The sequence below is a fragment of the Oncorhynchus masou genome, chromosome 23 (genome assembly GCF_036934945.1).
Source record: "Oncorhynchus masou masou isolate Uvic2021 chromosome 23, UVic_Omas_1.1, whole genome shotgun sequence".
In the NCBI taxonomy this organism is placed as follows: Eukaryota; Metazoa; Chordata; class Actinopteri; order Salmoniformes; family Salmonidae; genus Oncorhynchus; species Oncorhynchus masou.
Window position 1 is genome coordinate 56,820,384 of NC_088234.1, and position 26,266 is coordinate 56,846,649.

Consider the following 26,266-nt stretch of genomic DNA (forward strand, 5'->3'; position numbering starts at 1 on the left):
TGAACAGTCCAGCAGGTGATCACAGGGTCCAGTAAACAGCAATAGATGGAACAGGGAAGCAGTAGGGTAGTCCTTATCAAGCTAGCACGCGGGAGACACAGCGTTTAAGGTTAGCAGGCCGGGGTACGTAGAAGCGTCTGGTCTGATGTCCGGCAAAGCCCGGTTGAGGGCACAGGATGGGGTTACGTCGGCGGATCAGTTGTGGTGGTACGGCAGGGCGCCGTGTCGACAAAGGGTCCGGGCCAGATAGCGAAAGAATTATTGGAGTTTGCTAGCCGGGAGATGCGCCTGGCTCGCGGCTAACTGGTGCTAGCTTCGGGGCAGGGGCGTTAGCCACTATAACCACTCGGTAGCAGCTAGCTAGCAGCGATGATCCGATGCAAAGATCCAGAGCTTACAGCAAGGATCCGGTGGAGTAGTGGATTCTAGCCATGTTGTGGTAGAGTCCGGGAGGCATCGGCTGAATAGCCGAATGATCACAGAGTAGGCCGGGAGGTGGGCCTGGCTCAGGGTTAGCTTTGGGGCTGGGTCACTCGGTGGCAGCTAGCTAGCTGTGATGATCAGGAGTAATGGTCCAGGGTTTACAGCAGGAATCCAGCTTTGTAGTGGAGAAAACTGTACGATACTGGCAGGGTGGCAAGTATTATCCAGGCTAAAACAAACGGCTGGTGTCTGTGCAGAAGGTAAAGGCCGCTAGCAGTGGGTAACAATGACTAAATAGCTAGTAGCTAATTAGCTGGTTAGCTTCTGATGGAGGTTCTGGCTATAAGGTCTAAGAAATAGCGTAACAGTGTCACATTGAGTAAGGCGGGTTACCGGAAGGTATATTTAATTTAGAAATGGAAAAGAGATTCAAAATAAAATGAAATATATACAAAAAATACAAAAAGTAAACAAGACGACAGTTTTCCAAGAAATGTATTAACTTTTATTTATTCAGGATAGCCCAATTGAGACCAGGGTTTCATTCCTAATGGCGCCCTGAGTACAAAATAAGGCTTCCATTTCCCCCCATTCTGGAACTTTGAGGGTTTATGACAGGGTTTCCTAACTGTCGGTCTTTAATCGGTTTTATTTGTCTCACCCAAGTTTTCTGTGTAAAACAAAACTGTAAGGAAGGTTGAAAATTATTATGTTTTAGTAAAATATTTGGTCTGTTTGGGATTATTGCCGCCAACTTGCAGTCTACAAATGATTTGCAATTATGTTTTCCGGCCCCCCAACCATCCGCTCAAGAAAAAAATGACCCGAGGCTGAATCTAGTTGATGATCCTTGGTTTATGACATATCTCCTCTAGTAATTTAATATGTCGTTATCAATAAAACATCACTATATGATGTATAGTGTTCAATTTGGCTGCTGGGAGGCAAGGAGACACCCAGCTCCACCAAAACCATTGGCAAGGGATTGTTAAATAAATGTTATAACTATATTTGGTTTCAATATCATCACTTCAGAACAACACAGTTCGGTTTATTCCACATTTAAAAGCTCGATCATCAGAGTTAAACAGAAAATAACTACATGCTTTTCATGATCAGTAAACATCTTTTAAATCACGTCATTTCAGATGTTGAGGGCAGCGTATCCACTTGGCATGTAGCTAGCTAGACAGCAATATGTGTTATTTAGCTTGCTTTATCAGAGATTATGCTTTTGGAAAGAGCCTGACATTGTCAAATTTGTCAGTCAGACTTCTGTCATCACCACTATAAATGGCAAGCAAATCTAACAATATAGCCATCTAGTTTATCCCCTGAAAGTTAGCTTGTTAACTAGCCATATTAACGTGATCTGTTATTAGCTAGCTAGCCAATGTGATGTGGTCCATCAATCAATGTATCGTCTGAGATTCCTAAAGATTGGAAAGCGGCCGCGATTATCCCCCTCTTCAAAGGGGGAGACACTCTAGAGCCAAACTGGTACAGACCTATATCCATCCTGCCCTGCCTTTCTAAAGTCTTCGAAAGCCAAGTGAACAAACAGATCATCGACCATCTCGAATTCCACCGTACCTTCTCCGCTATGCAATCTGGTTTATGAGCTGGTGACGGGTGCACCTCAGCCACGCTCAAGGTCCTAAACAATATCATAACTACCGTCAATAAAAAACAGTACTGTGCAGCCGTCTTCATCAACCTGGAAAAGGCTTTCGACTCTGTCAATCACTGTATTCTTATCGGCACTCAACAGCCTTGGTTTCTCTAATGACTGCCTCGCCTGGTTCACTAGCTACTTCTTAGATAGAGTTCAGTGTGTCAAATCGGAGGGTCTGTTGTCCGGACCTCTGGCAGTCTCTATGGGGATGCCACAGGGTTAAATTCTCGGGCCAACTCTTTTTCTCTGTATATATCAATGATGTCGCTCTTGCTGCTGGTGATTCTTTGATCCACCTCTACGCAGACGACACCATTCTGTATACATCTGGCCCTTCTTTGAACACTGTGTTATTAACAAACCTCCAAACAAGCTTCAATGCCATACAACACTCCTTCCGTGGTCTTCAACTGCTCTTAAATGCGAGTAAAACTAATTGCATGCTCTTCAACCGATCGCTGCCCGCACCCACCCGCCTGCCTAGCATCACTACTCTGGAAAACGGTTCTGACTTAGAATATGTGGACAACTATACATGCCTCGGTGTCTGGCTAGACTGTAAACTCTCCTTTCAGACTCACGTTAAGCATCTCCAATCATAAGTTAAATCTAGAATCGGCTTCCTATTTCGCAACAAAGCCTCCTTCACTCATGCTGCCAAACATACCCTCATAAAACGGACTATCCTGCCGATCCTTAACTTCGAAGATGTCATTTACAAAATAGCCTCAAACACTCTGCACAGCAAATTGGATGCAGTCTATCACAGTACCATCCATTTTGTCACCAAAGCCCCATATACTACCCACCATTGCGACCTGTATGCTCTCATTGGCTGGTCCTCGCTACATATTTATCGCCAAACCCACTGGCTCCAGGTCATCTATAAGTCTTTGCTAGGTAAAGCTCCGCCTTATCTCAGCTCACTGGTCACCACAGCAATACCCACCCATAGCATGTGCTCCAGCAGGTATATTTCAATGGTCATCCCCAAAGCCAACACCCCCTTTGGCCGCCTTTCCTTCCACTTCTCTGTTGCCAATGACTGGAACGATTTGCAACAATCACTGATGTTGGAGGCTTATATCTCCCTCACTAACTTCAAGCATTGGCTGTCAGAGCAGCTAACCGATCGCTGCAGCTGTACACAGCTCATCTGTAAATAGCCCATCCAACCAACTACCATACCTCATCCCCATATTTGTTTTTGTTTTTTTCTGCTCTTTTGCACATCCTCATCTGCACATCTATCACTCCAGTGTTAATTGCTAAATTGTAATTACTTGTCTTTATTTATTGCCTTACTTCCTTACTTCATTTGCACACACTGTGTACAGATTTTTGATTATGTTATTGATTGTAACTTTGTTTATCCCATGTGTAACTCTGTGTTGTTGTTTTTGTCGTACTACTTTGCGTTATCTTGGCCAGGTCGCAGTTGTAAATGAGAACTTGTTCTCAACTGGCCTACCTGGTTAAATAAAGGTGAAAAAAATGTAGCCTATCATGTCTGTCGGCAGCAATTAACCTAAACCACTCATACTTTAATAGTTCACTTTTATTTTCTATCACTCAAATATCCAATTAATGGTGGCCAATATTTAGAGATATCGTGAATCAACCCTCAAATATCTGAACTTACATGAACAATTGATGTTTAATGATCATGTTGACTTTGGTGCATGCAGTTACTTGCTGTTTAACTCTGATGATAGAGCTTAATGTGCGCAAATGTTTTGCATGGAATAATCAGAAATGTGAAGTTCTGACTGCTCTTCAAGATCGAGGTGATGATATTACAACCAAATAGTTACCATTACAACCAAATAGTTACCATTACAACCAAATAGTTACCATTTATTTGCCAATCCCTTGAGAACGGCACCTAGTTGTCAATGGATTTAGCATAGCTGGGGGTCTCCTTGTCCCCCCAGCAGGCAAATCGAACACTCTACACCTTATTGTGACATTTTATTGATAACAACCTATAGGATCTCAATGGCCAGAGCATAGAGATTGCATTGCATTGTGGGTTGTGTAGTCAACTTGAGCTGCAACAGATTTCCACAAAGATTTTCACATTGCTACCAACTGTACAATGCCAAAATTAAACATTTGTTCACAAAAAATATTGTTCTCACATGTTTACATTTACATTTACATTTAAGTCATTTAGCAGACGCTCTTATCCAGAGCGACTTACAAATTGGTGAATTCACCTTCTGACATCCAGTGGAACAGCCACTTTACAATAGTGCATCTAAATCATTTAAGGGGGGGGGTGAGAAGGATTACTTTATCCTATCCTAGGTATTCCTTGAAGAGGTGGGGTTTCAGGTGTCTCCGGAAGGTGGTGATTGACTCCGCTGTCCTGGCGTGTTAGTGTTATTTAACACTGTTCATTATAGGAATGACTGATTTTGGGTGGATTTTTCCTTTAAGGACAATGTAGTTAAATGCTGGCAGTTAAATGCTGCGTTCACCTGTGAGGTAGGGAAGAAAGAGGCTGAACTGAAAAGGGACTATTTCATTTCCTGTAAACATACATGCTGCGATGTGGGCCTGTTGCCATGGGGACTGGGGTCCAGGCAACCTGCTGTTTTGACTGGATTTTGATGATGATTGATAATTACTACCTGGCATTTGGTCCCCATCTTCATAAACATATGGTAGATTTGCCCTCCACGTTATATCTGGCAAATTGTTCCCTTTGATAATAGGTTTTTAATGTTCCACAGTTGACGTTTGTTGGGCATAGCAATAATTTTCTCATGTAATTATATTTGCGGTTATACAAGTCCCAGAAATAGAATCGATTTCACATTGAATTTATGTGACCTATCCAGGATGGTGGCAGAATTTAATTTACAAAGTCTTGTGACAAACAAAAGGATAGAGGGTGTTGTCAGTTGTCGCATATTGAAATTTGAGCATTTGAAAATGGCTATTGTTGCATTGACTTTTATTGTTATTCAAATAGGGATTTGTTGTATTTTTAATTTCCATGATAAGAGCATTATGATACTCGTTAGCTTACATAAAGAGGCAATTGGAAGCCATGTCAGTATACAGTATTAAGCTCTGAAGGGATAACAAGCTGTCACGTTGTTTAACTACCTAAATGACCCACTGTGCACTTACTAGCATACTTCTGTACTTGTCACACTATATTTCACATCTCTGAGCTCCTGCAGTATAAGTAAACCACAGAGATGAAAGGAAATCCAAAGGCAAAGCTTTATATGAGTTACAAAGACTATAGGAATGCAAAAAAGCCCGGGTTCTGTTAGAGAGATAATGATCACTCATCCTCCCCTGTCAGTCAGCGAACTGAAGGAATCGTCTTTGAGGAAAATGGAAAGGACCGCATAATACACAATTTGTTGGAAATTAGGAGGTTGGCTGGGGAATAACATGTTAAACATAATGCCAGAGGATGAGAGAAGATCAAATAAAGATCAAATACATTTTTATAAAATCACAGTGCTGCCCCCATCTCCCTTACTCCTCGCCTCTCTGTGTTACCCTCACTGTGTGACATTTCTAAATGAGGATCAAAGGCAACCTGCATACACTGAGTGTACAAAACATTAAGAATATCTTCCTAATACTAATAATAGCCCCAATTCGTTGGGGCATGGACTCTACAAGGTTCTGGCCCATGTTGACCACAATGCTTCCCACAGTTGTGTCAAGTTGGCTGGATGTCCATTGGGTGGAGGACCATTCTTGATACACACAGGAAACTGTTTAGTCTGAAAACCGCAGCAGAGTTGTAGTTCATGACACAGTCAAACCTATGTGCCTGGCACCTACTACCATACCTCATTCAAAGGTACTTACATATTTTGTCTTGCCCATTCACCCTCTGAAAGGCACACATAAAATTGTCTCAAGGCTTCAAAATCCTTCTTTAACATGTCTCCTCCTGTTCATCTACACTGATTGAAGTGGATTTAACAGGTGACATCAATAAGGGATCATAGCTTTCACCTAGATTCACCTGGTCAATCGTTATCATGGAAAGAGCAGGTGTCCTTAATGCTTTGTACACTCAGTGTATATGGAAGAGAGATATATACTTGTGTAAACATTAGGTTAAGACCTTAAGGCTGGGTGGGTCCCCCCTTAGGCTGTTGTTCACTGGGGGATTTAGCTCATTTCTAGAAGTCTGTTTAATCCTAGAGTACCTGTAATACTGTGTCCTGACCTGTGTCAGGAGTAGTGAGCTGCCCTCTGTTAGAGCCCCCTTTCAAACACATCAGACTCAGTGACTGTGAAAATGTCACATCAATGGAGCTACCCAGCAGGAAAAACATACACAATCAGAAAGTTTGCTTCCAGTAGGGATTTTATGTGCTGTTATTTAAAAAAAGAAAGGTTGTTTGCTGTAGAGTTGTACATATGCTTGAATAATGTGTGAATCAGGAATAATGGGTGTTCACTAAAAGTGGAAATAATGGAAATGAAAAAGGAAAAATATGTATGCAAATCCTGTCTCTTTCAACCAGCTCTCGCTTCCTCCATCCTAATCTCTTTCTGTCTCTCTCTCTCTCTGTTTAGTGAACAGGTAGAACAGTAATCACTAACGAGTGATTGCATGCTTGGCATTATGTGTTGTGTTTCAACGTCCCCAGTGTTCACTGAGAATAAGCAAACCACATTCTTCATTAAATTTAGAATAGCTCTCAGCAACTAAATTATGTATTCTGCTGTGGTTGCATTTATATTCTACATGGCCTCTTCACTAACAAATACTTTTTTCTGGGAACCTTACAAATATTAGAGTGTACACGACTATCATGCAACATCTACGAATAGGGTGAAATACATTTTTAAAAACCTTAAATTCCTATAAGATTATAATAAATAAACCCTGTATACTGTTTATTTTGAAAACTGTGTCATCTGTAACAATTTCTATTCTTTTGTAAATAGAACGTATCTTTTCAATTTTGATGCATCTGATGTTCTGACCATTTTCTCTAAATGACTAGGCATGGAAATAAGCCTGAGGCTACACGAGGGGCGTAGATCACCTGTCAAATGCCAGAGTGAGAATTATTAGCATGTCAGACAAGTCAGACGCTGACTGCTGTTCATAACTTAATAACAGCTGTTCATAACTTAATAACACAGATCAAATGTGTTAGCTCACCACATACTAATGTCCTCTCTGAAAAATAAATCGACTTTATGTGGACATAAGCCTTGTTTTGTTGTTCAAATAATAACCTGCACTTTAAACAACACTGGTGCTTAGAGAGGATTTTCAACCTGAAGGAAAAACATGAAGTTGTTCTGCAACTAACAGGCTTTCTTACTGTGTCTCCATTCTCTTTGGCCTCATTTGGGTCACAGGGTTGTAGTGAAACGATCTCTCCCTTTTGTTGGGAAGATGTCGGACTTTCAAAAGCATATTTGTACGTCAATGAAATATAGGCCCTCCCCTGATTTAGTTTCATAGTCATGTGGGAATAAAAAAAGAGAAGTTGCTATTTTGGACCAAGAAAGTCAAAGTGGCACTTGCGTCAGCATTGCTTCAGTAAAGAGGGCAACTCATTTGTATGTGGTTGTGGATTTATTTCACTGAGTACAGCAGCATTTCACAAGATGTTGTTGCAGCAGCACTATTTTAGCGAGGAAGCATTTTAGTGTTATATTGCACCATCGCTCTACCATTGCCAGCTCAGATTTAAATAGTATAGTTCAAAACAGCAGCGTACAGTATGTGTATGAAATCTGTAATTTCAAGCTATCAAGACATAATCATCGTAGTATTTAGATTGAATGTTATTCAACACTTTTCTACAGTGTTCTTTTTATTCATTCCTGCATAATCTCAGGAAATCTGTCAGATGAATGTCCACTGTTGACGAGTCCTTCACATCCTGTGGCAGCGCTGTCTATGTGTAACTTCAGAAACCATTCGGAGGTGTCTAAGGGCTTTGGCAAACGTGCCGTCTACAGAATGATAATGAAGTTCTTGCCCTTAATTGAATTGGAGAAATTAGACAAGGTACTGTCAGACGTTAAGAGGAGCGTTGGACTGCATCAAAAGATCAAGTTGTCAGCTTGCATCGCTGTTGAATTCCTTGTGACTTTCATGCCTCGGGGGTGCTGTTCATTGACAGAATTGATGGATTTGCCCCAAGGGGTTATTTTATGTCTGCCAATGCCAAGAGAGCAAGCTATTATCCAAGGTAACTTATGTATTCGACCTGCACTCTAAATCTCTGCCACTTTTTACAGCTGGCCATTTAAACAGCTGTGTATTCCTCAAGGGGTTTAAACCAGCAACCTTCATATTCAACCTTAAGTCAGGTCAGTGACCCATAAAAGGCCAGAGCAGACCTAATGCATGTGTGTTATTGTGAGGAGGGTTCCTTATTTAACTGCCATCAAGGAACATGATCAGTGGCATCCAGGCCCAGAATAATAAAAGGATTCCGCACATTTCTCCACTTGACCTTGAGGCTCATTTGAAGTCGATATCCTGAAAGTCTGAGGGGAGCTTTTTGATGTTTTCTTTTTTTTAACTAGCACAGATGTCCGCAGATCCATGTCAAACCCATGGCTTCAGCTCAAAGACAAATATCTGATGTAGTCAGAGGAGTTAACACACACAATTAGTTCTGCCCCAGAAAAATATTTTGCACTATAACCAAATTACACGTTATAAATTGTGAGTGAATTGCAATATCAGTTTCTAAATCAAGTGTCAACCCCCTCAATCATGGATACACTGCTGTGTAAATCAAACACACTTCTAAAAGCACTATCTGGAAATCTGTGAATCTCAACCATAGTCATCATAATGGGCATGTAACCTTTGACTCCCAGTCTTCACATCTGCAGCATTTGACCTGTGAAATGTGCACCGCACATAAAGTGTTTTACTCGATACGCTCTGAGTTACATGCTCAATATCATGAGTTTACGGATTGGGTTTCTAAAAAAGGCCCACATCAAGAGGATTATTTAGTCACATCCCACTGTGCAAAAACTGGTTGATTCAATATTGTTTCCACGTCATTTCAACCCCCCAAATGTATGTGATGACATTGAATCAACGTGCAAAAAGTAGTCAATGTAAAGGCTTTTCCTATTTTTTTTTCATCCAACTTTTAACCCAAATCTAATGACATGGTGATATTCTTTGTTGATTTCACATTGAATTCACAATAGTTGACAACTCAACCAAATGTAAATCAAAACTGGAGGTTGAACTGATGTCTGTGCCCAGTGGGTTATTCCTACATAGGCCTATTCTAGATATGAAATCTCTTGTTTAAACTGATGATACATGGTGAAAAACAAATCTAAGTGAGGTAGAGCTCAGGTCAGCTCGTTTGTATTACCATTCATGAGTCATCCATTATGCAGACTATTGGATTTCATGTTATTATAAGACTTCAACTTTATAGAGAGAGAAAGAAAGAGAGAGAATAATACAGTACAGCAAAGCCAAGTAGCCTCCATACTTGCAGTTACCAAGCTGATTACAGATCTTGGTGTAATTTTCCTTGCCTTTTTCCCTGGCTGTTTTGGAAAGAGCGTGAAGTAAAAGGTCATTGAGTCACAATAGCTTTCACCTCCTGTGATTACTTCCTCCTCGATTTCATTGGGCTTTGTTTTGCTTAATTTTTTTTCCTTCAAACCTTGATGAGAATTTGATCTGGCAAAAAATTATTCCCCTTGGCTGCCTCTAACCTTGGACATGATTTAATTGTAATTGCACGCAAAATGCCTCTTTGAACTACTTGACTGAACCTGGCTCGAATCGAGTGCCTCCTCTCTCCTTTGAGTTTATCATTGCTTTTGTTACCAGGGAAGGGAGTCTGCCAAGGTGTTACAATACAGTTGTTGCTCAATGTAAAATAAGGGGCGTTCAAATACTTTGGAGGTTTTAAATACTTTATGGTGTAATTAATGTGTACTGTGGAATTATCTGCCTACAAAGAAGCCCAATCAAACATGTTTATGTGTCGTTAGCAATGTTGAAGGTCTCAAATCAGCAAGTTACAAGGAAACTAATAATGGGAATAATGATTAGATCAGTGCATGTGTTGTGGAACAACATGACCTAGTGTTCTCATAGATTTAACTTTACAGGATGGGAATTGTTATTCAGTTGTTTATATAGTTTTAACGCTGCACTCCTGTGACATAGAAAGGAAATGTTTATTTACGAAGTGCTTATTACACAAATGATTCAGAAGAATCGGCTTGCTTGTCTTCCTTCCCGAGGCTCTGTGTGTGGTTGCCTTCCTTTCCCCAGAAACATTGCCTCTAGGATACTAACCAGCATGTGTTTTGTCCCCATCTTCTCAGCCCCTAACCTGAAGGGTCGGCCACGGAAGAAGAAGCTGTCAATGTCCCAGCGAAGGGACTCCCAGGGCCACAGTCAGGGGCCTCAGGGGCCCCAAGAACCCAGCACCCTAGAGAACAAGTCTCCCACCAAGGTATACCACTCACCTAACATTTGATTAAATTGTGGCCATGCATAAAGATGGCGGCCACCATGTACTTACCACAAATATCTGAATTCCTCCATCTTTTTGCACCTTTGCCATTCACTTCAGTTTACTTCATATTGATTGAATTCAATTTTTAAAGGTCGTGATTCGTATGAATGACATAATTTTATTTCAGCGGGTGATATAATTATTTTGACAGAATCATTAAATAGCCCCCCCCCCTACACACACACACTTCACGTTGAGTGTAAAGCCCTTCAACTTCCACTATTTTATTTCCTACAGGTAAAACCTAACTGCAAGATAACAGTTCCTACCAGCAGGAGCACAACGACCAAACCCAGGATCTGTAAAAAGGCATCTGTGGAGGAGACGATGGAGAAGGAGGAGAAGATGGAGAGGGAGGAGAAGATGGAGAAGGAGGAGAAGGTGGAGAGGGAGGAGAAGGTGGAGAGGGAGGAGAAGGTGGAGAGGGAGGAGAAGGTGGAGAGGGAGGAGAAGGTGGAGAAGGTGGAGAGGGAGGAGAAGGTGGAGGAGGAGAAAGAAGAACCAGAAGAGAACCAATCAGAAGAGAGTGGTGCAGACGAGCAGGCCTTCCTAGTAGCTCTATACAAGTACATGAAAGAGAGGGACACACCTATTGAGAGGATCCCCTTCCTGGGATTTAAGCAGAGTGAGTGAAATATATTTATTTTATGTTCATATGAGCTTTGAATATAGGATATATGATCTTCACACACCTGTCAAAAGCATTATATGTGCATTCATAAGGGTTCTTCACGCGGTCAGAACATGCAAGACATCTCGCGCAGATGTTTCAACAAGGAGGTTTCACATGCTAGGGAAGATGATATCTTACATATAGAACCATACAAGAATGGTCAGTCAATATTATTTTCTTGGCACAGCCATGCGTCATTGTGGTGCATTCACTCTATACGAAAAGACGCGATTTGTATTGTACTTTAATCTCTCTATATACAAGTTTTACATAAATGTAAGTTCCGGTTCACAAATAACCCCATGTATATATTTAGAAAGAGATGTCATCTTCACACCGAAGATGCAGTTCTTAAGTAGGTCATTGTGGTTGAGATGATATGAGAGTGGCTCAGTATGCATGCATACGGTAGTTACTGAGTCTGCAGCAAAGCATCATTTGTATCGAGGCATAATGCCAACTGTTTTACATACAGTACATGTTCTGAATTACAAACCAAGCAACATCATAATGCTTTTCTCATTAAAGCCCCCAATAATGCAGTTTAAACTCGTCCTTGGCAACATGACTGTTTAAAAAAAACATAACTAATTCAAAATATGCTCAGACGCAATCAGCTTTCATTATTCCTTTCAGCCACTGCAATAGCCTCATTTATCAAAGCAAAACTTTCCTATTATGGAAATTGTGTTTCTGGTATTTTCTTTCATGAGTGGTTTATAATTAAGATAACGACTGTTTAAAAGCACTGGATTGTTGAACGGTATACACATGTATTCCTGTCCTCTTTTGATGTGCCTCCTACACGCTTTGTGTGATCGTTAACAGAAGCCATTCAATGACATCTTCCTTTCTAAGCCACTGGCTCTGAAATGCACACAGAGCAACCAATTCCACTTCGTCTAATGCACAATGTAGGGCAGACAGCGCAGCGTAGATAGAGGCAAAATACTGTAAATGAATCTTTCAATCTATCCCCTTTTATTTGAACGGCATATTCTACACAGTGCAAGGCTATAGCTCTGGCTCAAAGTTTCTTATCTGTTCCACCAGAAAGGAGGCTTATTTTCTTTTATTTAGCTTTAGCAGTTTGCCTGGATGCTGCACAGGACGTAAGATAAATGGACTTCAGAAGAAGAAAAGGTCACATGACAAAAAGAGGTTTCATTATCTTCCATTCAGTTGGGTAAACAGCTATTCCCAGCGTTGGTACCACATTCTGAATATGCGATGGAAGTGAGTGTGAGGAAAAAATGGGACAGGGAGGGGGCTGGGAGTGTGTGTCAAGGTTGGTACAGTTTGACATCACATTGCACACTTTGAATGGCCTTGGTCACAAATTGGAGAGTGGGGAGTTAGGGAATTGGTATGCGTGTTGTTGGGTGGGGCGGCGGGGGAGGTGATGCGCATTATTTCAGGCTGCCTTTAGAGAGGTTCTTTATGCCTTGTTTCTAATTTGCCTGTTTGAATGTCTGTTTTAGTGTACATTGTGTTTTGTCATCCTTATCGTTGTGATAATGCCCCGTTGAATAGAGTGAATTAGAGAAAAAATAGGGAGCAAGTCATCTAAGAAAGAACTATTCTCCCATTTTCTTTCCTTTTTCTGTCCTTCCTAATTCTGCTCGCTGTTGTGGTAATTACAGCCGAGGCATAACAGCCCCATTAATAAGCCATAGCTGCTATCCAGTTGCAAAACACAATGCTTCTCTCTGCAGTTCAAATAGAACCCACCAGCTTCCTTTGTAATTCTCCCTGTGTATTGACAACAGACACGGAAGAGCAGGGAGGAAAAATCAATGCTGTCAAATGCGGAGATAGGAAAATGCCATTTTGACAAATGCAAGCCTTTGTGTACGCAGAGATTGAATTTTGATGGATTTCTCCCTAGGCGAGCCTTCCTTATTTATAGGTCTTCATATAAAAATGTTAAACAATGATGTTACAGAAAGCAGATACCAATGTCATTGTTTGGAAAATCTTACAATAACCTGGGTTAATTGTTTGCAGGGAAATATACTGTCTTTGTATTTTGATTAATACCTATAATCAATTTGATATCGTCTGTTATTGGATCTTTGCATGTAAAATTCTATGCAAAATTGCATTTGCACTTGTGCCAACATTGTTAATGAGTGCTAAAATGTTAAGTATTACCAGATGCTCATAATGGTCTTTATTCAAATCCCCTTCAGCTGAATTGTTACATGAGTTAGCTAGGTGTCAGGCTGTATCTACCTGTAGTTTATGTAGCTATGTGACAGTATCTTTGTATGTGATGATCTAGCTGAATACCATTGATCTCCCTGTTTGTTGTCCCTCTAACAGTAAACCTTTGGACTATGTTTCAAGCTGCTCAGAAACTCGGAGGATATGAGTTGGTAAGTGTTTACATATGTCCTGCTCCATACTTAACTTTTATTTTCTTTAGGCTGCCTCAGTCGTGTTTTTCTCCAAAAATCTTGGTCAGGCCCACATTTTGCAAAATGATGCCGGTGTTTTAAACCCCCTCTAAGTGGAAAACACATGTTACTCTCCCATGTCAAGGAAATTGGTGAAGTCTGTCATTTTTTCCCATGTTCAGACTCTAAAATAAAGTGCACTATTATACACAGCGAGACAGCAGAGCAGGGACATTTCACTTGGCAGCCTACCCCACATTTGTTCGGTACTAATGTGGGAAGTGTTTCCAACATTTTTAAGTCTTTTGATGTGAAAAGTAAACGCATTGCGAATGCCGGTTAGTTCATTTGCCACATATAGTCATACAGAGAGACGAGCCGCAAACTATAAACAGGAAACTAGTCATGTAATCGGGATGTTTTTCCTTTTAAAGCCTTTTTATCTGCGGATGATTATCAGTCTTTTATGCCTGCTGCTGTCTTTGTGAGCAGGAAGTTGTGTGGTTGGTTTGAGTATATATTTAATGGTGTAACTCGTCACTCTGGCATCTTAATGCATATATTCCACTGTACTGTACTTTTCCCTCTTACCCTTGCTGTGGTACAGACGGTTGTTGCCAGCTACAGCTGGTAGCATGTTATGAAGATGGTTTTGCATTACAGAGTAGTGTTATAGTCTCTATAGCAAACTGAATAACTTTGTTAGTGTTATCCACTCACGTCGGGGAAGTGACTAGCATCTATAACGATGTTGTTACAGCATTTTATTATGTTATATGATACAGCGTTATAAAAATATTTTTCTCTCTCTCAGATCACAGTTCGCCGACAGTGGAAAAATGTATATGATGAGCTGGGAGGTAACCCAGGAAGCACAAGTGCCGCCACATGCACACGAAGACACTACGAGAGGTGAGTTATTAACAAAGCGCTGTCCCATTTTCCTAATGCAGTGGAGGAAGAGGAATGCTACTCTCAGCCTCAGTATCAGGTGCATGTCAACTTTACTTAGGGAAGTAAGGCTTCCTTCCTATCTCGACATGATGTCCTAAGCCGTGCCCACAGACACTCTCTCACCCTGCTGCTCCATGCATACCAACACAGAGCACAACTATATTCACCAAACCAGTCACACATCTCTCTCTAACCAGCCTTTATTATTGAGAGGGTCCCTGAACCAAAGCAAACAGCAAACAGATATGATCCTGGGGGAGACTGGAGGATATTATGCATGCACACACACATTCTCAAGGTTAAACAAACGCTGTGTGCTTAATACAAGATAACCTCTCTTTCATAAAGCTTTCCTCATACGGCTAGTCATCTCTGAACCCCCCCCAGGCTGATATTTTCATGCCTCCGCAATGCTACGGAACAGATTTACCTGTCAAAAGAGGGGCATGCAGAGCAATATCACGCATGCATATGGGTGAGTATGTGTATAGACCTAGGCAAATGACAAACAAAGTCAGGCTGAATTGCTCAGTCAATGTGTGTAGGTTTATCTATGCTCTATGTACGAGTGCATACAAAATGTAATACAGTATTTGAATGATATCAAATAGCACTGCAGCTTTAAACCTCCTGCGCAGCCAGAAGGGACTGTATTTTCTCTGCCATTAAAAGCCCTTTCACAGCCCTGCATGGTTAGGAGGACTGGTATAGACAGTGTCAGCACAGCACACAGCACAGGGGGCTGGAGGGGACCAGTGAGGTGTTACTGCTGGCCTTTCTCAATAGAGCCACAGAAAGCTGGGAAATTGTGCTGAATCAATACAAACCAATAATATCTCCACTGCAGTGAATATCACCCTGTCAGAAAGAGAGCGGGAAATCTCAGCTGAACTCAGACAGACCATGGGATGAGAATTTTAGCTGAGGCTCACTATTCCAGTAGCTAGGAGGGCAATTAACTTCATTGTATTAGCTCAGCAAACAAAGCTATTCTCTCTCCCTTGGAAGTGTATGATAAATGACCCCATTTGTGGGTTTGGTGAAGTATATGTTTGGTCCCTGGTGGCATCTTTTATTTCTCTTAATGATTACTCAGCGTTGAAAACACAATGAGCGATTTAAACTAGAGCATGCAGCATTTCTCCCAACGTCTTTTGATTTGGTATTGGAACATTTTGGTTGTAATTGCACTAGATTAACTGAACGCGCTCATCTGGGTCTTTTGTTTGGGACTTTGAATGTCCCCAAGCCCTGACTCTAATTTGAAATGATCCACATTATCCATTTTCCTCTTCAATGGAAGTCATCTGAAACGGTTGCCTTGGAGACATTATTTTGAATGATAAAGATGGAAATAATGATTGTATTTATGGTGTTGAGCAGCGGGCAGTAGAGAACATAAAACGAACAGAACACAAGATAACCGGAGGTACTTGTCATTTGGAAAGTTGCTCATTGCAGCCATTTTACTGTTCATTAGCTTAAAGGGAAAAATCAATATTTAACATCCAACCCAAGGTCTAAAGCTCCAGCTGGGAAAGCTTTAATGATATTTATTTAAACCGTTTCCCAAGATTAGCTGTCAGAGCTCAGCTCCTTGAATTAAAAATGAGGTCATGAAAAGATGGCATCAATAACCTTGAAATAGACTGCTGCATTCTCTCCCTGCATGTCACTTCATGCTAATTCTTTGATTATACAGGTCAATGCCTTTTAGCTGCCGTTAGTTATTTAAGCTCTCGCTTTCTATGTGAGCTGCTGCTGCTGCTGCTACAGAAACAGTACATTTATACCGTACATGTTGTTACTCTAATAGCTCCTGTGTTAATGCAGAATTAATGCCTGCCGTGCATAGGCATTTTTATGTAATTGCAGGGGGGAAATATCCATGGCAACAGTGGAGGCAATTGAGAATAATTTTCTCAGAGGTTGTACCGAGTATAACAAAGAACAAGGAATTCCACTCATTCTTTTTTAATATAGCAGCTAATTTCAGTTATTAACTGATGAATACCAGATGTGCACACTAGATTGTAAATATTTATTTGGTTGGATGCAGGGTTTGTTTCTTTTGGATACATTGCAGACGATATTATTGATTCTTGTATGAATTCCTCGTGGTATTGGTGTGCCTCTGCACTCACTCAAGCTGCACCTCAGATTGAAAATATATCCCTTAGTGTATAGGCTCATAACAAATTGGAAAAACTTGGCCAGTCGCCACCCCGTGGATCATGTTAGAGTAGACTCAATCCTAAATACAGCCCTTGCTCAGCGTTGCATCTAGTTCCTCTATGCAACACACTGGTCTCTTTGGCTATGCCATGGTGTTCATATTATTTAGTTACGAATCTTACCACAAGAGTTTAAAAAGACACATTGCTGTAACAGCCTGATTAAATTTCTAGCTATAGGAAAAACAGATTACAGCTGTGATAGCACTCAGATGAATGATGTTTGATTGCTCTCCCTCATCCACCTGCCATAATAAAGAAATAACTTACCCACATGAAATATTCTAGGCTTTTAAACCTAGTGCTTTTTGCAATTAGGGGCTTGCAAATGGTGCCATACTTGCGCCATTCCGAAATACTGATAACAAGTCAGAGGATTTGTTGTTGTTGCATTCTTGCCTTTGGCTTAGGAACAGTTAATTAGATATTTCTTGATATAGGACTTAATGATGAACAGACTTTTCACCATATTATAAATCTGGTCCTAATAGTGAGATTGGATCAAGGAACATAATATTCTACATAGTGAACTGTAGACATGATACAGTATCTAGCAGTTAATCCAAACACTTACCAGTCCATTGCTCAGCACCTGTCATGATTAAGGTTTGCTGTGTACAGTTTAATGCGGTTTAGCCTTAGGTGAATGGTAAAGGTCACTTTTAGATCTGGTATTTCTAGACCGGACAAAAGGCCCTAGTTTAGTATTCCTTCACTGCCCTGTTTAACGGCGTGAATCAGGATCACTTGAAGTGACAAAAGAGAGGCTTTGGATCCAAATCTTTCCCGAGCTGAGGGAACAATGACCGTTTATCCCTCTCTGATTTGGCTCTGAAGATCGATATTTGCATTTGTACAGACAGGAGTTATTGTTTTGCCAGTTCTTTGAAGCAGCCTAATCATAACACATGGTGATGATGAATATGGATTAGATTTTTTTTTGCTTCTCCTTCTCTTCCTGAGGTTGTAATACAAATCATTATTTCCTATAAATTGTTTGGCAGCCTATGGGCCTGTCCATCGGCTCTCAAGATATGATTACTTTAACGAATTTAAGGTCAAATGCAGGCGGTTTAAAAAAAATCTCAAAATCATGTATTGGTAACAATTAAGTACCTTACTTACTGTGATCGTTTTTTAATTAAAATGTTCAAAAAGAAACAAAAATAGTGTCTTAAAAAAGAGCAATTTCTCAAACAACTATTTAGCTAGGATTGTCTGGGAGTGAGTGGGGAGGGGGAAACTGAAAACTTGCTGTTGGCAGAGAGGTTTGAAACTCTCTTTCTTATTGATCTATTAACTAATTTACCGCCTGGTGATGTCACAAGGCAGGCCAAAACTCAGTCCAACCAAAACAGGCTGAACTGGCAGGCGGTCTTTTCAAATAGCTCTTTCACTAAAAGGGCATTATCATATTTTTCACAATTTGTTTGGGTAATATTCTAACCTACAGTACCAGTCAAAAGTTTGGACACACTTACTCATTCCAGGTTTTTTTTAATTGTATTTAAAAAAAAACATTTTTCTACATTGTAGAATTACATTGAAGACATCAATACTATGAAACAACACATATGGAATCATGTAGTAACCAAAAAAAGTGTTTTATATTTGAGATTCTTCAAAGAGGCCACCCTTTGCCTCAATGACAGCTTTGCACACTCTTGGCATTCTCTCAACCAGCTTCATGAGGTAGTCACCTGAAATGCATTTAAAATGCAGGTGTGCCTTGTTAAAAGTTAATTTGTGGAATTTCTTTCCTTTTTAATGCATTTGAGCCAATCAGTTGTGTCAAGGCCAATCAGTTGTGACAAGGTAGGGATGGTATATAGAAGATAGCCCTATTTGGTAAAAGACCAAGAACATATAATGGCAAGAACAGTTCAAATAAGCAAAGAGAAATGACAGTCCATCATTACTTTAAGACATGAAGGTAAGTCAATCAGGAAAATTTCAAGAACTTTTCTTCAAGTACAGTCTCAAAAACCATCAAGCGCTATGATGAAACTGGGTCTCATGAGGACTGCCACAGGAAAGGAATACCCAGAGTTACCTCTGCTGCAGAGGATAAGTTCATTAGAGTTACCAGCATCAGAAATTGCAGCCCAAATAAATGCTTCACAGAGTTCAAGTAACAGACATCTTAACATCAACTGTTCAGAGGAGACATGGTGAATCAGGCCTTCATGGTCGATTTCGCTGCAACAACAAAAATCACTACTAAAGGATACCAATAAGAAGAAGAGACTTGGTTGGGCCAAGAAACACTAACAATGGACATTGGACTGGTGGAAATCTGTCCTTTCGTTTGAGGGGTCCAAATTTGAGATTTTTGGTCCCAACCGCTGTGTCTTTGTGAGACGCAGAGTAAGTGAATGAATGATCTCCGCATGGGTAGTTCCCACAGTGAAGCATGGAAGGGGAGGTGTGATGGTGTGGGGGTGCTTTGCTGGTGACACTGTCTGTGATTTATTTAGAATTCAAGGTACACTTAACCAGCATGGCTACTATAGCATTCTGCAGTGATACTCCATCCCATTTGGTTTGCGCTTAGTGGATCTATCATTTGTTTTCAACAGGACAATGACCCAACACACCTCCAGGCTGTGTAAGGGCTATTTGACCAAGAAGGAGAGTAATGGAGTGCTGCATCAGATGACCTAGCCTCCACAATCACCAAACCTCAACCTAATTGAGATGGTTTGGGATGAGTTGGACCGCAGAGTGATGGAAAAGCAGTTAACATGTGCTCAGTATATGTGGGAACTCCTTCAAGATTGTTGGAAAAGCATTCCAGGTGAAGTATGTGAACACTTCTTCAAATTAGTGGATTCGGCTATTTCAGCCACACCTGTTGCTGATCGGTGTATAAAATTGACCACACCGCCATGCAATCGCCATAGGAAAACATTGGCAGTAGAATGAAGAGCTCAGTGACTTTCAACGTGCCACCTTTCCAACAAGTCAGTTCGTCAAATGTCTTCCCTGCTAGAGCTGCCCCAGTCAACTGTAAGTGCTGTTTTTGTGAAGTGGAAACGTCTAGGAAAACAACGGCTCAGCCGCAAAGTGGTAGGCCACACAAGCTCACAGAAAAGGACCACCGAGTTCTGAAGCACAGAGCCCTGACCTCAACCCCATCGAACACCTTTGGGATGAATTGGAACGCCGACTGTGAGCCAGGCCGAATCGCCTAACCCCTCACTAATGCTCTTGTGACTGAATGGTAGCAAGTCCCTGCAGCAATGTTCCAACATCTAGTTGAAACTCTTCCCAGAAGAGTGGAGGCTGTTGTGACAGCGAAGGGGGGACCAACTCCATATTAATGCCCATGATTTTGGAATGAGATGTTCGACGAGCAGGTGTCCATATACTTTTGGCTATGTAGTGTAGCTACAGTAGTTGCCGTGGTATCCAAACAAACAGACTAGTTTAGCTAACCAAACTGTTATGAAAATCAAATTCAGAAAACGCAATACTGTTTTCAATTCGACTTTTGCTTTCAAAAGCAGCGCAAACAAAACTTGTAAAATGAACTATAGCCATTGAAATCTATCTAGAATGCCCTTCAAGCCAATCAGAAAGGAGTATTCAATAATGCTATGGTATAATTAAGCAATAAGGCACGAGGTGGTGTGGTATATGGCCAATATACCACGACTAAGGGCTATTCTACTGCACGACACAACACGGAATGACTGGATACAGCCCTTAGCCGTGGTATATTGGCCATATACCACAAACCCCCGAGGTGCCATATTGCTATTATAAACTGGTTACCAATGTAATTAGAGCAGTAACCAGAAATGTTTTGTCATACCCTTGTTATACGTTTGATATACCACGGCTATCAACCCATCAGCATTCAGGGCTCGAACCACCCAGTTTATTTCACAGTTTTGTCAAGTTGGCTTGATGTTTTTTGGATGGTGGACCATTCTTGATACACATGGGAAAATGTTGATAATGAAAAACTCAGCAACGTTGCAGTTCTTGACAACAACCGGTGCGCCTGGCACTTACCTGTTCAAAGGCACTTAAATATTTTGTCTTGCCCATTCACCCTCTGAATGTCACACATACACAATCCATGTCTCAATTGTCTCAAGGCTTAAAGATCATTCTTTAACCTGTCTTCTCCCGTTCATCTCTACACTGATTGAAGTGGATTTAACAAGTGACATCAATAAAGGATCATAGCTTTCACCTGGTTAGACTATGTCATGGAAAGAGTGTTCTTAGTGTTTTGAATTCTCACAAGATTGGGGTCACTTAGAAATGTTCTTGTTTTTACAAAACAAATGTTTTTAAATTACATTACATTACAAATTTAAATAAACATTTTTGTCCATTAAAATTACATCAAATTGATCAGAAATACAGTGTAGACATTGTTAATGTTGTATATGACATTTTAAAAGGCTAATTGATCATTAGAAGAACCTTTTCAATTATGTTAGCACAGCTGAAACTGTTGTTCTGATTAAAGAAGCAATAAAACTGGCATTCTTTAGACTAGTTGAGTATCTGGAACATCAGCATTTGTGGGTTTGATTTGATTTGATTACAGACTCAAAATGGCCAGTCCTCAACTGGCAGCTTCATTAAATAGTTCCTGCAAAACACCCGTCTCAACGTCAACAGTTCTGAGGCGACTCCAGGATGCTTCAGGAAGAGTTCCAAAGAAAAAGCCATATCTCAGACTGGCCAATAAAAAGAAAAGATTAAGATGGGCAAAAGATCACAGACACTGGACAGAGGAACTCTGCCTAGAAGACCAGCATCCCGGAGTCGCCTCTTCACTGTTGATGTTGAGACTGGTGTTTTGCGGGTACTATTTAATGAAGCTGCCAGTTGAGGACTTGTGAGGCGTCTGTTTCTCAAACTAGATACTCTAATGTACTTGTCCTCTTGCGCAGTTGTGCACTGGGGCCTCCCACTCCTCTTTCTATTCTGGTTAGAGCCAGTTTGCGCTGTTCTGTGAAGGGAGTAGTACACAGCGTCGTATGAGATCTTCAGTTTTTTGGCAATATCTTGCATGGAATAGCCTTCATTGCTCAGAACAAGAGGTGACTGATGAGTTTCAGAAGAAAGTAGTTTGTTTCTGGCCATTTTGAGCCTGTAATCGAACCCACAAATGCTGATGCTCCAGATACTCAACTAGTCTAAAGAAGGCCAGTTTTATTGCTTCTTTAATCAGGACAACCGTTTCAGCTTTGCTAACATAATTGCAAAAGGGTTTTCTAATGATCAATTAGCCCTTTAAAATTATAAACTTGGATTAGCTAACACAACGTGCCATTGGAACACAGGAGTGATGGTTGCTGATAATGGGCCTCTGTATGCCTATGTAGATATTCCATTAAAGATCAGCCGTTTCCAGCTACAATAGTCATTTACAACATTAACAATGCCTACACTGTATTTCTGATCAATGTTATGTTAATTTAGTAGACAATTTTTTTTGCTTTTCTTTCAAAAACAAGGACATTTCTAAGAGACCCCAAACTATGCTTGGACACAAGCATAGAATAATAGTAAAGACATCAAAACTATGAAATAACACATATGGAATCATGAAGTAACCAAAACAGTGCTAAATAAATGAAAATATAGTTTCGATTTTAGATTCTTCAAAGAAGCCACCTTTGCCTTGACGACAGCTTTGCACACTCTTGGCATTCCCTCAACCAGCTTCACCTGGAATGCTTTTCCAACCGTCTTGAAGGAGTTCCCACAATGCTGAACCCTTGTTGGCTGCTTTTCCATCACTCTGCGGTCCAACTCATCCCAAACCATTTCAATTGTGTTGATGTCGGGTGATTGTGGAGGCCAGGTCATCTGATACAGCACTCCATCACTCTCCTTCTTGGTCAAATAGCCCTTATACAGCCTGGAGGTGTGTTAGGTCATTGTCCTGTTGTAAAACAAATGATAGTCCCACTATGTGCAAACCAAATGGGATGGGGTATCACTGCAGAATGCTGTAGTAGCCATGCTGGTTAAGTGTACCTTTAATTCTAAATAAATCACAGACAGTGTCACCAGCAAAGCACCCCCACAACAATACACCTCCTCCTCCATGCTTCACGGTAGGAACTACACATGCAGAAAATATCCGTTCACCTACTCTGCGTCTTACCAAAACTCAGTGGTTGGAACCAAAAACTCAAATTGGACTCATCAGACCAAAGGACAGATTTCCACTAGTCTAATGTTCATTGCTTGTGTTTCTTGGCCCAAGTAAGTGTCTTCTTCTTATTGGTGTCATTTAGTAGTGTTTTTTGTTGTTGCAGAAATTCGACCATGATGGCCTGATTCACGCAGTCTCCTCTGAACAGTTGATGTTGAGATGTGTATGTTACTTGAACTCTATTTGGGCTGCAATTTCTGAAAAACATTGGTTCCAACTTGCGCAACGTGACTACAAAATATCTCAAAAGTTACCTGTAAACTTTGCCAAAACATTTCAAACTACTTTTGTAATACAACTTTAGCTATTTTTTAACGTAAATAATCAATACAATTTAAGACGGGATGATCTGTGTTCAATACAGGAAGAAAACAAACTAGCATGCTTTCTGGTCACGTGCCTCTAACTAACAGTACACTTCAAGTGACCCTCGTTCAAGATGGCCGTACTTCTTCATTACACAAAGGAATAACCACAACCAATTTCTAAAGACTGTTGACATCCAGTGGAAGCGATAGGACCTGCAAGAAGGTTCCTTAAAAATCTGGATTCCCAATGAAAACTTATTGAAAAGAGAGTGACCTCAACAACAACAAAAAATCTGAATGGTTTGTCCTTGGGGTTTCGCCTGCTAAATAAGTTCTGTTATACTCACAGACAGGATTCAAACAGTTTAAGAAACTTCAGAGTGTTTTCTATCCAAATATACTAATTGTATGCATATCTTATCTTCTGGGGATGAGTAGCAGGCAGTTGAATTTGGGCATGCATTTCATCCTGACGTGAAAATACTGCCCCGTCACCAAGAAGTTAACACTTTTTTGGTTACTACTTGATTCTGTGTGTGCTATTTCATAGTTTTGATGACTTCACTGTTATTCTACATTGTAGAAAATAGTAAAAAAAATAACGAAAAACCCTTGAATGAGTAGGTGTGTCCAAACTTTTGACTGTTCTGTATATGTAAAACACATATACAAAATCATGTTTTTGACTGCTCTGGGCCTTTAAGAAAGCCTCTGAAATAAACAGAGCGCCAGCTCAAATTAATTTCATCACCAGGAAAAGTACTTAATGGAATAGTCTGCAGGGGTTTTCCACCACTTTGGTGACTTGGCCTTTCCTGGATTCCACAAACCAATCCCCCTTTAACTCAGATGAAAGACCAGCTTGTTGTTAGTAAAAACATAATGTTATTGCTTAGTTGCTTGTTTGGCATGTAAATCCATTATTTTAATGGGACGCACATGCTTAATTGAATTTGTCACTGAATTACAATTGTATTGATTTCCAATGAATCTTACAATAATAGGCCTACATTATATTAAGAAATGTAGTTGTAGCCTAATTACATTCCAATATGAAAGAGAAAGACCTGTCTGCCTCTTTTGCCTATTTAACTTTTGTATTTTTTATTACTGGTTAGGTTGCATACTGGAATGTACTATGAACATCATGGAAAATGGCTGCTCATGTAAAGAAAGGCTCAATAGCCACAACCGGAAGTTAAGTATTTATTGACCTCGCCAAAATGTAAGCTCTTGTTCCCTCATTGAGTTATTCCCTCATTGACTTTTCCATGTCTGTCATGTTGTGCTCTTTCTGCCCTCTAGTGTGCAAGAAAATACCTTGCATTTGATTTTGATATTGTGTGTCATATTCATTACTAGAAGTGTTCCTCGGAGACGCATTTTATGCTTTGAACTCCACCAAGGATTTATATAAGAGAATTCCCTATATTTACATAAATGTAACCTATTACTGTCCAAAGAGCCTTCATAGCGGACTGAATTCCTTTCATGGCCTCTCGATTGTAGACTGTCCCAGGCACCCTGCTTTCAGGAAATTACATAAGTCATATTGTATTACCATTACTGTATTACGTGATCAGGAGAATATTATATGCTCTCCCTGTACTTATCGTCTCAGTGAGTCTTTTACAGAGCAGGTTGCTATTTATAGTGTGACTCTTCATAGTTAACCGTTCAGCAACAGAGAAGCAGAAAAGAATCAAGCATCCTGTCGTGCCAAAAGAACATTGTTATTTTTAGTTAATTTCCGAATAAAATTTAAATGACAAGATACTATGTCTGGAATATTAAGTTTAACACTTTGTGTGATGTAACATGGATTTTAGGAGAATGTTCAACCGAGGTGTGATAACCACACCAGTATGGACAGTACCTTCACCTCTCAATGGCATTCTTGAGAAGTGATATAGGGAAAAGCAGTCATGTTCTTACCCAGATATAAGACAATGGGTCTTCATCTCCCAACACAAAAATGCCGGATTATGTAATTCTCATCCATGTCTGCCGATACTGATTTATAATTGGTATTGCTAGGTGCCAAACTTAGCATGGCATGGTATTCAATCTTACAGCAGATGGTATCCTCACAGATTGGAAACGTGAGAGCAGCTCGACAGTGTGTATATGAAATTACTCACTATTTTCCTCACCCTATTTATATAGTTAGTCACGTCGAGTTCACCACATTATTTCTCAACGGTGCAGTGGTTTATGGTGAATAATTGTTTCACTACATTAACATCTGTCTTTCTTCTCTCCTCCCTCTCCCTCTTTCAAATAAGTCACATTTAATTGTATATTTCCTTTCTTGGCCTGGGGCCTGGTGCCAGCTGTATGAAATGTAGTTTTACTGCCTCTGCTGCCAGCAGTTTGGTTTGTAGAAAAAATAACAAAATTCCCACTGAGCCACTTCAACTCTTAAAGGCATTTCTCTTTGTGAAGAAGAAGCAAACCACTCATGCATGATTCCTGGTTTGTTCTACCACAATGTCCCTTAAAGAGGAAATTGAGCAACAACTTTATGTGCACACATGAGAATAATTCTATGCCTTGAGAAGGTTTGAGAAGTTATTTCCAAATAGCATTTGGATTGTTATTATAATAGCTGGCCTTAAAGTTATGGGTGAGGCTTTCCAAATAATATTGAACATTCCATCACTGGTTGCTACTACCTCTTTTCAATATTTGATACTCTGTTTTGTGGTGTTCCACCTGTACAGTATTATTCAACATGTTTTTCTCAGTATTTATGTTGGTCCACTTTTTTTTCACACATTTGATAAGATCTTGGTAATAATAGCCCCCTTCATGTCACAATCCACCCTGTAATTAGTCTCATCAACAGCACAGCTCAGTCAGAATGGATGGTTCTTTAGTTA

The 26,266-nt window shown here is 40.3% G+C and overlaps 1 protein-coding gene across 1 annotated transcript in view; it reads left to right on the forward strand.

Moving 5' to 3' along the window:
- The window catches only part of LOC135511096 (AT-rich interactive domain-containing protein 5B-like), a 67,519-nt gene that overhangs the window by 35,033 nt on the left and 6,220 nt on the right, over positions 1–26,266 (forward strand). The window contains exons 5-8 of the mRNA XM_064932630.1: positions 10,433–10,563; positions 10,864–11,251; positions 13,625–13,677; positions 14,513–14,610. Of these exons, the coding sequence (XP_064788702.1) occupies positions 10,433–10,563; positions 10,864–11,251; positions 13,625–13,677; positions 14,513–14,610 (670 nt within the window). The remainder of the gene's footprint in view (positions 1–10,432; positions 10,564–10,863; positions 11,252–13,624; positions 13,678–14,512; positions 14,611–26,266) is intronic.